The 16,581-nt window shown below is 38.7% G+C and overlaps 1 protein-coding gene across 3 annotated transcripts; it reads left to right on the forward strand.

Annotated features, from left to right (window-relative positions):
• The first annotated feature begins 597 nt into the window (after nucleotides 1-597).
• On the forward strand, nucleotides 598-16,581 carry AADAT (aminoadipate aminotransferase). 3 transcript variants are annotated; one of them, XM_048304600.1, is made up of 14 exons: nucleotides 598-695; nucleotides 1,603-1,672; nucleotides 3,318-3,486; nucleotides 4,476-4,608; nucleotides 5,286-5,360; nucleotides 6,642-6,851; nucleotides 7,368-7,433; nucleotides 8,602-8,684; nucleotides 9,933-10,029; nucleotides 10,849-10,910; nucleotides 13,107-13,171; nucleotides 13,656-13,762; nucleotides 14,411-14,512; nucleotides 15,652-16,581. In XM_048304600.1, the coding sequence occupies exons 2-14, from the start codon at nucleotides 1,606-1,608 to the stop codon at nucleotides 15,691-15,693; spliced, it is 1,278 nt and encodes a 425-aa protein (XP_048160557.1). In that variant the 5' UTR covers nucleotides 598-695; nucleotides 1,603-1,605; the 3' UTR covers nucleotides 15,694-16,581. The 3 variants fall into 3 exon arrangements, with proteins under 3 accessions (XP_048160557.1, XP_048160558.1, XP_048160559.1); XM_048304601.1 differs by having other exon boundaries at nucleotides 606-711; nucleotides 1,604-1,672; XM_048304602.1 differs by lacking the exon at nucleotides 598-695 and adding an exon at nucleotides 845-963 and having other exon boundaries at nucleotides 1,604-1,672.

A 16,581-nucleotide genomic window follows, 5' to 3' on the forward strand; every position in this document is an offset into this window, starting at 1 on the left:
TTATTCAGCCTGAAGACTCCAGCGAGACCTTAGAGCACCTTCCAGTACCCAAAGGGGGCTACAACAGAGCTGGAGAGGGACTTTTCGCAAGTGCCAAGGAGGAATGGCTTCAAATTGAGAAAAAAGAGGTTTAGGTTGGATAGTAGGGAAAAATTCTTAACTGTGAGGATGATGAGACACTGCAACAGGTTTCCCAGAGAAGTTGTGGATGTCCCATTCCTGAAAGTGTTCAACGCCAAGTTGAATGGAACTGAGCAACCCGGTCTAGGGAAAGGTGTCCCTGCCCGTGGCAAGGGGGTTGGAACTAGATCATCTTGCAGGTCCCTTCCAAGCCAAAGCACTCTGTGATTCTCCTCCATTTTCCCCACCACCAGCCCCTGCTTCGCCCCGCCGCTGCCGAGAGGGCCCTGGCCGCACCCGGGGCTGCCCAGCCCCCGGCGGGGCCCCCTGCCTCGCTTCCCCCGCCTCTCCCGGCAATATCGGGCTCCAGCCGTCGCTTCGCGGGCACTACACAGCCAGAACCGGTGAGGGAGCCGCTCGTTTTAGGGCTTTCGCACAGGATCGCTTCCGGGCCCGCGCCGCCACTCGCTGCCGAGCTGCCCGCAGCGCGCAGGCGGCAGCGCCGGCCAGCGCCCCGCGTCCGCTCCGCGCCCCGGCACAAGCCCACAGCGGGGCCGCCCTGCCCGCCCGCCGGCTCCGCGCCCTCCGCCGGTAGGTGCCCGCGGCCGCCACCGAACCCACAGGACAGCGGGACGGCGCCGGTCGTGAGCTCGGGACGGCCCTGAGGGCTCCGTGCCCCCGCGGGGGGGCTGGGGGTGGGCAGCAAGGGGGTGTCTCGGAATCGCCTCGGGGAGGACGGCGAAGCGCTGCTCAGCTGTCCCTTAAAACACAGCTCCAGCCCGCCCTTCCGTACAGCCAGCACCGCGCCTGTGCCGGGCTGGAGGGGGAGCGAAGTTAAGGAAGGTATTTTTAGAAAGCACGAGATGTTGTTTTCAAAGCGGCCTTGCTCGGTAGATCGTTTCTAGTAACTGCCGGCACATGCGTGTTGCTGTGGTTGCTCTTTGCCCTTCAACTTCATTTCTGTGCTTTCCTTACCTTCGAAGGAGATCGCTTTCTTGTGGCCCTTCCAGGCCTTCGGGCTTGCTGCCTGACTCTAGTTCACTATCCATTGAGTCTCTATGGGCACCAGGGAGAAGGAGAGAAAGCACTCATCAGATACATTTGAAAGACTATCTTAATTATCCTTTCCAAAAAAAAACCACCTCTAACTTGACAAGCGTTATGACTCATAATGATGGCTTGCAGTCCTAAAAGCACTTCAAATGCAGTGCTTAATACAGCTAAATAAAGCTGGATTCTCATTAAATAAAAAAGAGCTGATGGTTGTTTAAGAGCTATCAAATCTTCAGATTTCTAATTTGCCTTTAAAAGTCCAGAGCTGACAGTAAGGGGAGGGGGGAAAGGGCTTTTTCCTGTTCACTGGCATACCACAAATTACCCAGATCAAAAGCATTACTTGTGGGAGATGCACATACCAAAAGCACACTTCAGTTCTTATTCCCTCTTCTAGCTTCGTGTCCAACTAATTACTCTTTCTCCATAGATATGAATTACTCTAGGTTCATCACCACTGTGAGTGCAGCAAGAAAAGCATCTCCAATAAGACTCCTGAGTGAGTACATGTCCCTTCTTCCCAGTTGCTCTGAAAGTATCATTGTATGTTCTGGTTTGTGCTGGGATATCATAGCTTAAGACTTGAAAAGGTTTGAAAGAAAACCATGCTGTAAGCTGACAAGCAAGGCCAGATAACTTGACTTTTGTCAAGTGGAGATGCCAAGCAGGTATAAAGAAAAATAAAGTGAATAGCCTTGAACCATTTCAGAAACCCATCCAGACAGACAAATTAGTATTATCACTTTCACAAGTGACTGAAAAGTCTCTGTTACTGTCTCTGAACCTGTGCTTTTTGGCACAGTTTGCAACTGAGTTTATGCTGTGTGTCCAGGAGCAAGCAACTGCTAATGACTTGAAAGTCCCAGCATGTTTCTTTCCACCTCATTTTCCTGTATCCTGTTCGTGTCCATAAATGCCTCACCACCCCCACCCCCTCAGTATTACTACACTTTCCTTTTCCATATTCATCTATCTTTAGGCTACCACATTACATTGTCTTCCATGTGACAGATAGAAGAGCTTAACTGCCTACTTGTTTACTCAGTTGGAACCCACAGAGACCTGACAGAATCCGAGCATGAAACATACATCAGTAGTTAAGCCTTCAGGGGTCAATTTCCCCTCGTGGTAAGGGGTTGGCATTTGCTGTTCTGCTTAAAATGCTTCATACAGGTACAGCTAAGTCAAGTAATTCACTCTAGGCAATCTCTTTTTCAAGTGATACATTGATATGCATCATAACAAAAGCATTAAGTAGCACAATTCCTGCAGAAAGACATATTGAGCCTGCAGTTTTGATGACAAAGTAAATCTCTCTTTACCAGGCCAAAAGTCACAGGCATAACCCAAATTGGTGAAATAGCTGATAAGAATTAACTCCCCATGTTCAAGTCTGCTAATAACTAGTAGAAAATAAACTCAATAACAGGCTGCTTTTTAAGCCAGACCTGGTATCATCTGTCCCCTCTTATCTGATATAAAACTGTCAAGCCAGCATGAATGCCGTATTGTGAATTCTTAGATTTAATGCAATCAAGTGCCCTTGCTGGATTAAGGTCCAGTCTGTACTGTATAGATTGGATCTGAATGATTGTGAAACTGACTTAAAAGCAGAATTAAGATTTTCTTCATAGCAAATTACTTACACAGTGTCTCTGCCACTAAAACTGGGCTACCAGAAACATTTCTGTTCCCTTATAGAAAAGCTATAATCATCTGTCAGTGTAGCTGCCAGAGCAGCTGAAGTGAGACCGAATGAAAAACAGAAAAAAAAACAAAGCCAATCATCATTTCAAGTCAGTCTAAACAGAAGATCATTAAGATTTTAAATTCTTGAAGCTCAAAAGACACCAGTCACTGAAGTTTTTATAATAGTAGAACTGTTCGGATTGTTTCAAAATAAATTACAAATTTTTTAACTTAAAATTATTTTTTTAGTCTGTGCTAACAGTATCTCCCCCTCCCTATTTAATCCAAGCAGAAAGGTGAGTTTAAGAAGAATTATCCATTTGAGTTCATGATAGTTAAACAAGTAAATTGAAAAATAGAACAAGTTCTCTGGACTGTTATTAAATATCGATTAAAGGATATGATCACCATTGTAATAATCAAATTGTAACCAACGTGTTTTCCTTTTACTCTAGCCGAATTGATGCAGAAGTCGCCTCCATCTCTCATCTCTCTGGCTGGAGGGGCACCAAATCCTAATGTTTTTCCATTTAAGAGGGCAACTGTTGACATTGGACATGGAACTCCTATTGAGATTGGGGAAGATCTGATGAAGAGGGCTCTCCAGTACTCAGCCTCAGCAGGGTATCTTGTCACAGCTACTTGCAATTCAAGATACCAGAAGCTAAGGATCATAAAATCCTTTATTATTGCATTAAGTCACCTGTGTTTTTAAAACCTGTTCATAAAGCCCATTTTTCAAACAATAGGTTCTTTCCAAAACCCATGTTTTTTTCATTTTGCCTCACTATTTACATTTCAGTTCAAGTGGAAAAAAAAAAAAATCACTTAAATCACCTAAAACCCTAATCCTAGTAGAGCATTTCCTAGCTGTTAGTATTTGAGAATCCAGACTCCCAAAACAGATAGTATTTAGGAGATACTGAATTGCAATACATAGTTTCTACATTTTGGAGTATTTCTTTTCTTTTGGCACTACATACTAAAGTCAGTATGTACTGGTGATAGTTGAGTGGAGGTATTTATAGAATTGTCATTTTTGGTACAAAAATTGCATGTCATTACATTACTTTGGTGCTCATGTAAACTCCTCAAGCAGACAGCACTGATTCAGGTGGGGACAGGTTTGCAAAAATACTTGGGTACCTACAGAGACACATGGGGCATCAGCTAAGACTTTTCTTAATATTTAAATGAACACAGCCATTTATGAACATCCTACAAGATCATAAGACATTTTTTGGAAAATGTGTTTTCGAAATCCTTGTAATCTGCAGCCAGTTTCTAGCAGCATTAAGAGCTTTGTCACAGTGCCACATTCGAGTACAGAATGATCACTTCTAGGAGTGGGTATTGTTCAGCTTCCACCCTGTTTCATCCTTAGCAAATAATTTCTGCCCAGATTTCACTATGATAATTTGGTGTATGGTCCACAGATGCCCATATCATTTTCTTAATTTAGTAAAGCAGTCATAGCAATTGCATCTAAGTGTATCTGTGTGACAGTTGAAATCAGACTCAGGACTGCATGCTAGATTTGGCAGGGATTTAGAGGAACAGCCTAACTTTGGCCTATATAAGGTGTTAGATATGCCTTCTTATTCATGTTTCAGGATTCCAGAGCTGTTGTCTTGGCTAAAAGATTTCCAGCGGAACCTACATGATCCCCCCACAGCCAATTACAGTCCAGAGCAAGGACAGATGGAAGTGTGTGTCACAACTGGCAGCCAGGAAGGCTTGTGTAAAGTAAGACCAAAAGGTTCATATGTCAGAAGCATTTCATTCAGAGAGATGTTTATTCTCCCATCAGTTCAGCTATAGTCAGCATTAAGTGCCCTCTATAACTATAGGCAGGGTACTTTATTAAATGCATGTCTGATGGTATTGCCAATGCAAGGGAAATGAAATAAAATTGGAGTGGCATTCTAGACTGTCAGGACTGCATGAAAGTTTGGATAACTAAAAAAATTTGTGTAGAAAATATGCTATAAGGTAACATTTCCTGTTACTCAAGTAGTGCAGTAATAAGCGCATAGATGCTTTACCATAACTCTGTTCTAAATGTGTTTCTTCTTTTTCTTACTTCCTGATTTTTTGGGGGGGTTTACTTGCTGAAATAGTTATCCTTTCTAGTCCACTCTCACTGCTGTTTAGTTGATTCTTTCTGTAACTTATACAGGAGAAAGAGTGCTTCAGAGCACTGTCTTTCCATGTCAAGTTGGTATTCTCTAGTTGATAACCTGTCTTAATTTGGCTCTAAAGCAGATTTTTCATCTGTTCGTTGCCTTTCTGACAGGAAAATAATATGGTTAGGGAATTACTAGTATCTAATCAAGATTTTTTAATCCCACTAAGAAGTCAAAAGTATGAAGCACATGTACAAAAATTGAACAATCTTTAAAACAGAATCTTTTCTTTTGCAGGTGTTCGAAATGCTCATTAATCCTGGAGACAACATCCTTTTGGATGCACCCACATACTCTGGGACACTAGCAGCTGTAAGTATTCTTTAGCTACAAAACATTGTGAATATTATATTTGAACTAATATAATAGTTTAGTGCCTGATCTGCAATCATATAAACACTGTCTGTATTTGCCATAAAAACATACCTAAGACTGAAGATTTTAGTATCCAACCAGTTAAGTTCATAAATATTAACTCATAGAAGGTTTTCTACTATAAGTTCTGTAAAAGCTATTCAAAGTTCCTCTTCCAAATACTAGTTCATTCAAGGGCTAAGATCACACATGGGACTGGAAAGAAAGCCATCAGGACCTAGTTTGGTTGAATTAAATTTATGACAAGTGGGTGTGTATTATACCTGAAGTATTTCAATGGTCAGATTATACAATAGCTATAAATAGTATAATATTGGAATAGGCCTGAAACATCCATATATGAGTATGAAGATATGAATTAGTGAGAACTATGCAAAAGCAGCAAAGTTTACTTCTGAAAAGAAGCTTAATCAGTATAAAATTAAATGCCAGCTCAAAATGCATAAGAGCTGCAAGAAGGGTTAGAATAAATACACTACAAATTCAGTTGTCCCCCCTTGCATCAAAATTAATTGTTATTGTTTGCTGTCCTAAATTTGAATATATAGTCTAATCAGCTGTACTTTTTTAGGAATGTATTTTGACAGTGCAGCAGCTTGCAGTTTTACTTAAAAATGCAGAGCACTACATCATACAAATTGAAATTCCACAGAGGAGAGACAGCAAGCTTTTTCATTGGTATTTTACCTATATTTTTTCATACAGCTGTCAACATGTCACTGCAGTAGCATCATTTCATTCTCCTTTGTATTGCTGAATATATCTATTGAGAACAGATTCTTTGCCCTTTGTCAATGAAGAGTAGCTTAAAGCTCTGGTATTTCCACTGAAGTAGAGTGTAAATTGTCAGTAGGAAACAAAGGTGCTGTGACCTTAACTGTCTGTGGTGAGAGCACGAGGAGTCCTGAGAGAACAGTTCAAGTTTACAAAAATCTTTCTGCTTGAAAAACCAACTCTGATTTCCTGGAGAAGAGCAGCAACTGAACATAGGAGATACCTGTTTCTTCTCAGTTGGCTTAGTAGGACAAATAAAGAGTAATGTGGTAAGTTTGACAAGCCTTACAGCAAATTCAGGCAAACTTTTATTTGACTCATGAGCAAATGGAGCTTGAGATACCTATAAAATCAAAAAGAAAGGATGAAATTTTACAGTGCCAATGACAAAAGGAAGACCTTTGAATTACACAATTATGACAGTTTTGTTCCTTCTATCAACAGCTGAGACCCTTGGGTTGTAATATAATTAATATTCCTAGTGACCAACATGGCATTATTCCAAAAGCTTTAAAAGAAATTCTGTCTGCTTGGAGCCCAGAGGATGTGAAAAATTGTAGCCATCACCTCCCCAAATTCCTGTATACTATTCCAAATGGATGTAACCCAACTGGCAATTCACTGACCACAGAGCGCAAGAAGGAGATTTACCAGGTATGGAGCTGTAACCTTGTGAACCTTGGAGGTGGAAATAGATAAATGTCAGTCTTGTTTCAGTTGAAGGTTTCCCATGTTTGGTATTTGGGGCCATTATTAGTCCAGTAGACATTCCTCCTAGAACTTGTTTCTAACAGAATGTCTTCCATGACAACTCTTCAGAGATAAACTATGCTTTAGACAACCTGTTTTTCAATGGTAGCCCATTGGTGGCTAGCACCTTTGCCATGGGCTTCTAACTGGATTTGCTGCACATTGCCTGCACAGTTTGAATGCCACATGGAACAGAGCTTCAGTTGCATGCATGGGTCCTTGTACTACAGGTGCCAGGTTTACTCTTACAATCTTTTGATATCTGAATTGGGCACTTGAAGGTTTCTCATCATGGGGGCTTCTATATAATGAATGACCAATCAATAGAAGCATAATATGGTGCTAGTTAAGAAAAAAACCTGACTGAATTTGCAGTGTCTAACTTTTATTTATTTTGTTACTTTTTATTAATTCCTTTAGCTTGCAAGAAAATATGATTTTCTCATAATAGAAGATGATCCTTACTACTTTCTTCAATTTGAAAAGGTAATTTGTCTTCCATAATCCTTAGTAACACCTTATTTTCTGGAGAGAAACTAAGGTTTCATGAGAGAACTAAGGTTTGAGTCCTGGACCTTCCTGCATGCCCCTTCTTCACATGCTACCAAGGCATATGTAAGCCTCACAGTCTGTGCTCCTTTCAGTCATTTTCCCCTATGTGGTATTTTATGTCCTGTTAATCAGTGGTTCAAATTTCTCAAGCCTCATACAGGAGATAGAATTTTTCAGTAATCAGAAAGTGATGAAGACTTTGCATTCAATGCAAAGCAAGTATGTCACTGAAGCAGCACTTGAAATTTGCAGCCTCTTAATGTTCCTTTCTCCCTGTCTCTTCTTTCATTCAGCAGAAGACTGCCTACTCCCCTTCTACTATACCCCATTTTTATCCCCTTGCCTTTTGGCGAATCCAGGAGTTCTCCCAGGTACCACAGATAGTGGTACTGGATATGCAGCTACCCTTCTTTGTGTAAATTTTCCCCAGATTTCATATGTGAATCTACAGTTGCTCAGTCTTTAAAAGTACCTAACTTCAGAAATCAGAACAAGTCTTAAAAGCAGTAAAACATTGGTAGAAGATAAAGGTCAGCATTTTCTCTTTTGAAATAATGTTTTTATGAAAGGTGGCAATAAAACTGCTTCACTTACTCATTGAATAGCATTGTGAAGCTTTGTTAGAAAGTGTAGGGGAGAAGGTGTAAAAACAGAATTGTTGATCAGGAAAAAGTATACTGGACTCAGATCTTCACAATTTGGTTATATCTTCTGATTTCATTTTTTAGTATGGCAAAGCAAAAAGCTACAAGGCTCCATTTTAGAAATTGCAGTACCTCCACAAAGAAATCTTGGCAGAAAAAACATTATTTCTCTCTTCTTCTTATGGCATCATACCAATAATTAAACTGAACACTTGTATGCTAAACAGTGGGCTAAGCAAGTTCAAAAAATGACAAAGCTGATTTCTTGAAGACTTTCACAGAATGTTGTAATCACATCTCGGAAAGCTAGGCTAAACAATCACTTGTCAGAAAGTTACTGCCATGTTTTCCTTAGAATTCACATTTGAAGAATGAATTGTGCCTTCATAGTAAAGAAAATAATTCCATTATAATCCTTACTAGTGCCTTGAATCTTATTTTTTATTTTTTATTCCAAGCCATGGGCTCCAACTTTCCTCTCAATGGATGTGGATGGCCGAGTTATCAGGACCGACTCTTTCTCTAAAATTCTCTCATCTGGGTAAGGCCAGCTGCAGACCACTTAGCATTGCCTATTCAGTTAAGACCCAAGACTTCATAAGAACTGATGAGACATGTTGTAGTGTTTTCTCATTTAATACCTATCCACTTCTGGAATGAACTTCTGAATCAACAGCTTTTTGCAGTCCACTGACTTTTCATGTCATCTCTTGGCAGTCACTTTACTCCAGGTTCTGTTTCTCTTTTGATGCTGATAGTTAAGCCTCTCCTCCCAGGCAGCCCATTCTTGCAGGCACCATCTAGGCAGAAAGACAGATGCTGGACTCCAGCTCTGTTCCTGAAACCCTTAGGAGCTTTTCTCTCTTCTTTTTCCATTTCCCTTTTATCTATCTCTTACCATTCCTGCAAGCTCCCTGAACTTGTAATACAGAAAAGAAACAATCATTCTTCACAAACTGTTCCTAGGATTAGACTGTTATCTAGCCTCCCAGTTCTTTTAGGTTGTTTCCACCTGCCTGAAAAAAAACTAATTTGGCTGTTCTCTATTTCACGCAAGTCAACATATTTAGTTTTTAACTTGCTTTTATCTGTTATCCTAATTGACATAAAAAATTAATGTGGATTCTGCATTGGCAGCTGGTGGATTATAACCCATCCTAGAGAAAGTGAGGCAACAACAAAACACTAAGTGTGATTGCATTTTCAGAAGTAACACTGCAAAATGGCATGACAATATTATCTTTGCCAAAGACACATATGAGCTTACTGGTTCCATTTTTCTTCAAATAAAAACTTAAGCCAATCTGTAAAGATGGGTAATAAGAATTGAATTATAAATAACCAGCTAGTTTATCAATCTGAATTCCATTCCTTCTGCAGTACTGAAAGGAAGTAGAAGAGTAAAGCCATTTGCCACTTCCTATCTGTTTGTCATAAAGCCCGAGCAACCATGATTTTTTCATTATGGGAAAACCTATCTTTCCTTTCCTTTGATTCACGTAATCTTTATGGCTGGAGAGGAAAGTTTACAAACACAGATTTTGTCCTGAAGCCTCATAACTAAGAAGCTATTACAAGCATTAAAACCTCTTTGTTTTTATTTCATTACTTTGATACTCAGCTTCTAAATTGTGTAAGCTGACATCAGTATTAAGATACAGATAAATTTGAATGCATAAGAGATCCTCACACTGTCAATAAAATGGTTGCATGTTTTCCCACATATAACTCAGACAAAGTACTAGCACATTGCATTTTTGTAGTAACTTTTTGTTTGTTTGTTTTCTAGCTTAAGAATAGGTTTTCTGACGGGTCCCAAGCCTCTCATCGACAGAGTTGTGCTGCACATTCAGGTGTCAACAATGCACACCAGCACATTCACACAGGCAAGTATTAAACCACCAAATTAATTGTATTTAGGGAAGACAACATATTCCAAGTTATAAGAAACCACAAGAAAACAGCTTTGTACTTTCACAGTTCTGCACTTTTGCTGTTTTGTTTACGCACATTCATTGTCAATTCTGCCAAAGGAAGAGAGACCACCATAGAACTCAGAACCAGAGCTAGAGGGTTGTCTCAGTGCATGGACAGTTGAGCTGATACCCCTTAACTCAGATTTCAAGAATCAAGATTTGAAATACTTTATCTCCTTCTGATAGGTTCATTTGAAAAACCTCAATGTAAAGCAGAGCATGGAAGAAACATTTATTATTTTTTCATTCTACTTTTCAATTAAAACAATACTGGCAGCCCACAAAGACATTTCAAAGCAAGCTGCCAACTACAGCCCCTTTATGGTTAGCAATAAGGAAAGGAGACATTGAACACATCTAAATGTGGCTTCCATCTTCCAGCTCCATTAGTTCGTCACAGAGGCACTATTAAAGCGGAGAGGCCGATGTGGACAGGAAGGTAAATCAATATACATTGCCTTCCTCTTTCTCCCCAGTTATCATATTTAGCTCTTCATCCATTTTTCCCTCCCTCCACCCCAACTTCCAAATACTGCCCTGGACCTTGGAGACACCAGTAACATGGACCTGTTGCCCTTGGCACCTCTACTTATAAAGGGCTCCAAGAGACACCACATGCATTTTCATATCTGGGGAATGCTCAATAATGCATCTGGCTATGGATCTTTTGATGATTGTGGAACAGTCCTCTTTAAAACATGGTCTTGATGATGTGTTTTATTTCTTTAGATTATGATATCACAGCTGCTTCAGCAATGGGGACAAAAGGGTTTCTTGGAGCATATAGACAGGTAGGGTTATGTCATATGCTGATACCCATCATCGGTCATTCTGCTACTAATTACCAATACCAAACATGCTTTGTAGTAAAAAAGTCAGAGGAGGTGGACTAGTATTAGGCCAAGTAGGTGAGGCAGGTCACCAAGACTGCTGGGTTCACACAAGAGCCCTGAAGAGACACAGTATGAAGTTACAGACAAGCAGGTCAGGGTATATCACCTACCAATCCAGGCAGACAATCCTCCAGTCCACTGGCACATTATGCAGCTCCCTTCTGAAGGGAACTTGAGAGGATCCTGGAAGCTTCAAGCCAGCGAATAAAGTTTTGATCCCTGCTAAAGTGTTAGGGTCTGTAGCAAAAGCTAAGATTTCTGAGCACAGAATCCATTGAGAAAGAGTTAGCATAGCCTTTATAGAGTTCTTGCCTCACTAAGTTAACAGGAATTCACACTCTTGCCATCCTTTATCTCCTGATTGTGTATACAGATGGAAAAGCAGTGAGGTTCATCTACACACACTAAACATCGCCTTGTTCACTACTCTTGGAGAGAGAGCACTGGGCTACTGTCTAACTCTCAAGGCATTTCTTGCATACTGACTGAACCACATTTGGTTTTCATTTATTATGCAGGAGGAGCACAGCTTCTTTTGACTATCACTGTCTCATTTTGTATTCTCTACTTGGATATCACTAGAGCCCCAAGATTCCCACTTAGGTGGGAGTGTGCTACACTCTGCAAAGGTCCATAACAGAAACATGAGCAAAGCATGCAAAGAGTTCTTGTATCTCACTGTAACAGCTGCTTCTGTCTCCTGGTGTTCATACTGTAAACAGCAAAATTTGAAAAAAAAAAAAAAAAACCAAAAAAACCACCAGACACACCAGCCTCAGCTTTGCCTTGTTTTAAGATTTAGGAACATGAAAGATAAGTCTCACAGAGAAACTTGGACCACACTTTAGCTCAACTTCCAAGAGTTCCAAAAAAAATAAAACCCAAATACATCTCTTCACTTACCTCTTTCTAGTAGGTCAAAAGGCAGCCTTGCTCAAGCCCAAAAACTGTTCTTCTGCTTGAACTAATGAAAATAGAGTTGTAGGAGGGCAGCTGCAATCCTTTATAACCTAACTGATGAGGCCCCACAGCTGACTGGAATCTCTTCCAGCTGATTTCATTTGCACAAGAGTGAGGTGTTAGATCAATCTTTTGAGTAGCAGCTTGTCTGGTTTTTGGAGCAGCTACATATTTGGGGAAGTTTTGTTTTACTAATGGGTGTAATTTCAACATGTAATTAAAATAGTAACAGGTAAAAACTTTGCAACAGAATTTGCAATTTTGGTAAAAACTGCACAAAGGAGATTTACATTTCATACAGAATGTATGAAATATACACTAGATATAGCTGGGCCCCAAAACTATAGAAGTTTCTGGAGCTGTTGGTGTTTGTGTATCAGGTGTAATGAAATACATCCACAAATCAAAGCTATTGATTCTGAGGGTGTTTTTAAAAGTACAAATGTAAAATTATGTAAATTATGCAAATTAGTAAGGATGTTTTCTCAAGACATGGGAACACATTTGCATCTGAATTACGAACTCAGTATCAGGCATTTCTCTTGTGTCTTCCATTGCACAGCTGTGTTATTTTATGTCAACAAAAGCCACTGCACATGACTTGTCCATGGTGAAACTTGGATTAGGGTTATTTTTCCCAGTAAGAGATTAAATTATTTGAAATTTTTACTTCAAGTATGAAGGAGGTAGGTTCAAAAGTTTAGAAAAGGGGAAGCTGTCAAATAGTTATGACAGGTTTATCATGTGATTTGCTTTTTACCTTGTCAAATGCCATTTCCATGCATACCTGTTACACAAATTCAACCCAAATGCACAAATATCAAGTCTGTGCTTTTGCATATGTTTAAGTCCCTAATTTTCTTCAGTATGTGTGCTTTGTGCAGTAAATACTGTTAACAGGACTTGTATCTACTGCTATAATAGACAGAGTGGAGGTAATATAGAAAAGGTTTCTTTGATACATGCAGAGCTGAAGAAGCAGCCACACAGGGAGTTCCTCTGTCTGGTTGATCAGTGCTTTGCTGGAGATGCTTTTGGGTTGTTCAAGTAGAAGAGCTTTGCTTCTGCCTTCAGAAACAAATGGACTCTGAAATTTTATGAGTTCATGACTTTCAATTGATAATTTGCTTTCAGAGTGGTGGATTTCTACAGGATCCAGCGGGATGCAATGCTCACTGCTGCTGACAAGTGGTTAAAAGGTCAGAGTGCAACACAGATAATCATTTAAATTTTTTTTTCTAGCTGTTTATCGTCTTTGTGCTCAAGAAAAATCACTTAAGTTCATCTCTTGACTGAAGTGACAGATAAGCACTATAAGCAAATCAATTACATTAAATATTAAGCTTAGGACAAATTGTCTACTGCTGTGTTTTTATGCTTTCTGGTAGGACAGGGAGATAGATGGTGATGAAAAAAGCTCACCACATTACTATTTAAAGCAATTTTATGAAGAGCATGTATTTCACTTCATTATGTTCTTATACTTACTATGTTTAAAATATCTGTCTTTAAAATTTCTCTGAAATAGTGACCTTAATTTAAAGCAAGATATAAAAAATCACTATAGCAATAGTGATAATAATGTTTGTATCAGCAAATCCGAAACATCACTGAATCTATGATGTATCCATTAAAAGTGGGGCATAAGTTTCTTGATTCCATTTTCTCTCTCTCTTTCTCCAGACTTGGCAGAATGGTACCCTCCTGCTGCTGGCATGTTCTTGTGGATCAAAATTAAGGGTGTTTCTGATACACAGCAGCTGATAATGGAAAAGGCTTTGAAGAAAGAAGTATGACATATGATTTAATGACTTATGATCTTAAAATGAAAAAAGGGAGAGATAAAATATGTGTCCACATATACAGACATAAAAAAGCAGGGGAACTTGCTGTGCACCATCATTAAGTCTGCAAATCAGGCACTGTGGCATAGTTACTCATTAACAAAATATTTTCATGACTCTATTCAGATGCTGATATTTAATCAGTTTACTTAAATTGAAACCAATATAACATATGGTACAATATGTCATTGTATGTTACATATATATAATATATATGTATTACATATGTAATATATATACCTATATGTATGATGGCTGTTCACCAAATTTTTTTAATGAGAGAAATTACATTTGATTTTATTTCTCCAATTTATATGACCTAGCACTGTGTACTGAGTAAGCTACACCCCAGGTGCTTCTAAGCAATGCGATGATATAAGCCAGACCTGGTAACCAAAACCTGAGACCATTTGGTTTTATTAAGAAAAGTCTGGTTACACGTTGCATGTTTTTGTCTCTTTGTTTTGAAGAAAAAAATATTACACCGTGTTCTGATACAAGTGTGTAAGCACTGATCTTTCTTAAATTTTATTTAACATAGTTTTTTTAAAGTGTAGAAGTGATAATAACTGTGTGGTTAATCAATTTTCATAGGTATTACTGGTTCCTGGAGGAGCATTCAATATTGATAGTTCAGAGCCTAGTTCTTATGTCAGAGCCTCCTTCTCTCTGCCTTCTCCTGCCCAGATGGATCTGGTGAGGTTTTTTTTTTTTTTGCATTCTTATCAAGACAGTTTCTCACACAGTAATGCTCCCTTATTTTTATACCCTTCTCCGTATATTTTTTGTTAAATGTTAGAGGTTTTAGTCTGTAGGTGATTAAGCAGTACTTTTGCAGCAGTATTAGCTGTTTCTTAAGCAAGATACTCATCCAAATGACCTGAAAGGTACCAAATTTTTAGGACCACTTAGAATTTTTCTGTATATCTCATACACGCAGTGTATCACACTTGAACCTCCCAGACATTATTTATAAATGCTTTACTGAAGCCAGAGTAAGTCCTGCTATTTGCTTAAGTATTAGCAGGCATCATGTATCTTTTAGACTTTGCATTCCTGGGATTCTGAGATTGAATTACCTGTGTTCTTTTGTCTGTGTTTTGGCAATTCTTTGTAAGAAAGAATATTTTCTGTCATACTATTCACATACATGCTTTATTTTTTTCCTCAGGAACTAATCTTTTATGTGTTTTAGGAGCATTTTTAATTTTATTTGGCTCTATCTATAAAATCAGTGGGAGAAGAGATAGGAGACATTTGTGCAGATTTAATACTGATTTGATTAGGGTGCTTGAAACAGTTCCGTATCTGTAGTTGTACTTTCACGCAGTTGTGAAGGTTTGTAACAGCCAAGCGTTTCTATTGCCTTTTTGTTTCTTCTGTATTTCTTCTACTTTTTCCTTTTTCTTTGTTAAAGTAATTCATAACCATACATTGACAGTCAAGCTGTATTTTTTATATATGTCTGTTCTTCCTTTTTTTTCACCTTTGGAGTCTCCAGGCTGTAATATTAAGTTAAAAGAGATACTCTTTCAGGGATCACCAGTTTGTTAGAAGTTACATCTGAACTCCAAATAACCTTTGAACATCAATATACGCATTTTTCTGTTTCAGAAATCTCTGCCTTTTATTTTCTATCAGAGAATCAGAAGCTTTGTGCAGTCAAAGCCCATACATTATTTTGTAAAAGGAAAAGAGAGAATATCAGCAGAACTTTGCATTATAAAATATTGATCCTATATGGTTAGGGCAAGTTTTAGTAGCTTTACAGGTTTGATGTGTTCCCTGTTCATGTAATGCTGAAATATAAATGTGAACCATATTTGTCATTGCAGGCCTTCAAGAGACTGGCTGACCTTATAAAAGAATCTTTGTGAAAAAGCTAAAGAGAAATCTTGCAGTAATAAAAATCATCTCCTGAAAATACTTACTGACATTTGGATTTCATCAGAATACTTTATAAGCAAGCGCAATACAGTGGATGTTTCCTTAGATCTTTTCAGCTAAAAAAAGACAGAAAATGAAAGTCAAAAACAATTTGCCTAATTTTTTTTGACAGGACATTGTATTACTAAATTTATCCAATTCAGAAGCATTTAAAATACTCAAAACCAAAGTGTTCTATTTCCTGTAAAATCCATGGTTTTATCAGATTTGAATTGATTTGTATTCTGACTTTTGTTTTCCATTTGAGATGGGAAACACAAATCATTTACTTAGAAAGTTGCACTTGAGGTGGTCTTAGCCACTATTACTTAATCTCAACTGATACATTCCTCCAAAACCTTATGCTGGAATTGTCTCATGTGTCACTTTCATTCTTGTCCTACTGTATGGCATCTGGTTTTAATGATATGAGGATTACTATTTAATTTTACTGAAGTTTTGTCAGATAAAGCTGATGTAAGTATGTTAAAAAATTGAAACTGATCCAGTAAAATTAGGCTATGACTGCAGATAAACTGAGGTCCCTTGCAATTTGCATGGGCTTTGCAGCTCATTCTCTAATTCATTAAAGGTATTCTGATTGCTGGCTTTTACTACAGTCTGTGAATTATTGCTCTGTAGCTGTGTTAGAAAATCTCTGGTTTGCCAAGGCATGTGGATGTGCCAAAGGAACTGCTCTTGGCTGATCAATCACATGTGGTTTTGAAGGAAGAGTGTAAGTAACTGAACTAGGGACATGGTGGAATGGACACTACCCTAACACTGCCAGAGCTACAATGCAAGCAAATGAAAAAACAAATAAATGTTTCAGTCTCTTA

The sequence above is a fragment of the Corvus hawaiiensis genome, chromosome 5 (assembly GCF_020740725.1).
Source record: "Corvus hawaiiensis isolate bCorHaw1 chromosome 5, bCorHaw1.pri.cur, whole genome shotgun sequence".
NCBI lineage: Eukaryota > Metazoa > Chordata > Aves > Passeriformes > Corvidae > Corvus > Corvus hawaiiensis.

Coding starts and splice junctions, on each gene's coding strand:
- AADAT (XM_048304600.1), top strand. CDS start 1,606: ATGAATTACTCTAGGTTCATCACCACTGTGAGTGCAGCAAGAAAAGCA. Junction 3,487..4,475: donor CAGTACTCAGCCTCAGCAGG/GTATCTTGTCAC, acceptor TTCATGTTTCAG/GATTCCAGAGCTGTTGTCTT. Junction 4,609..5,285: donor GCCAGGAAGGCTTGTGTAAA/GTAAGACCAAAA, acceptor TTTCTTTTGCAG/GTGTTCGAAATGCTCATTAA.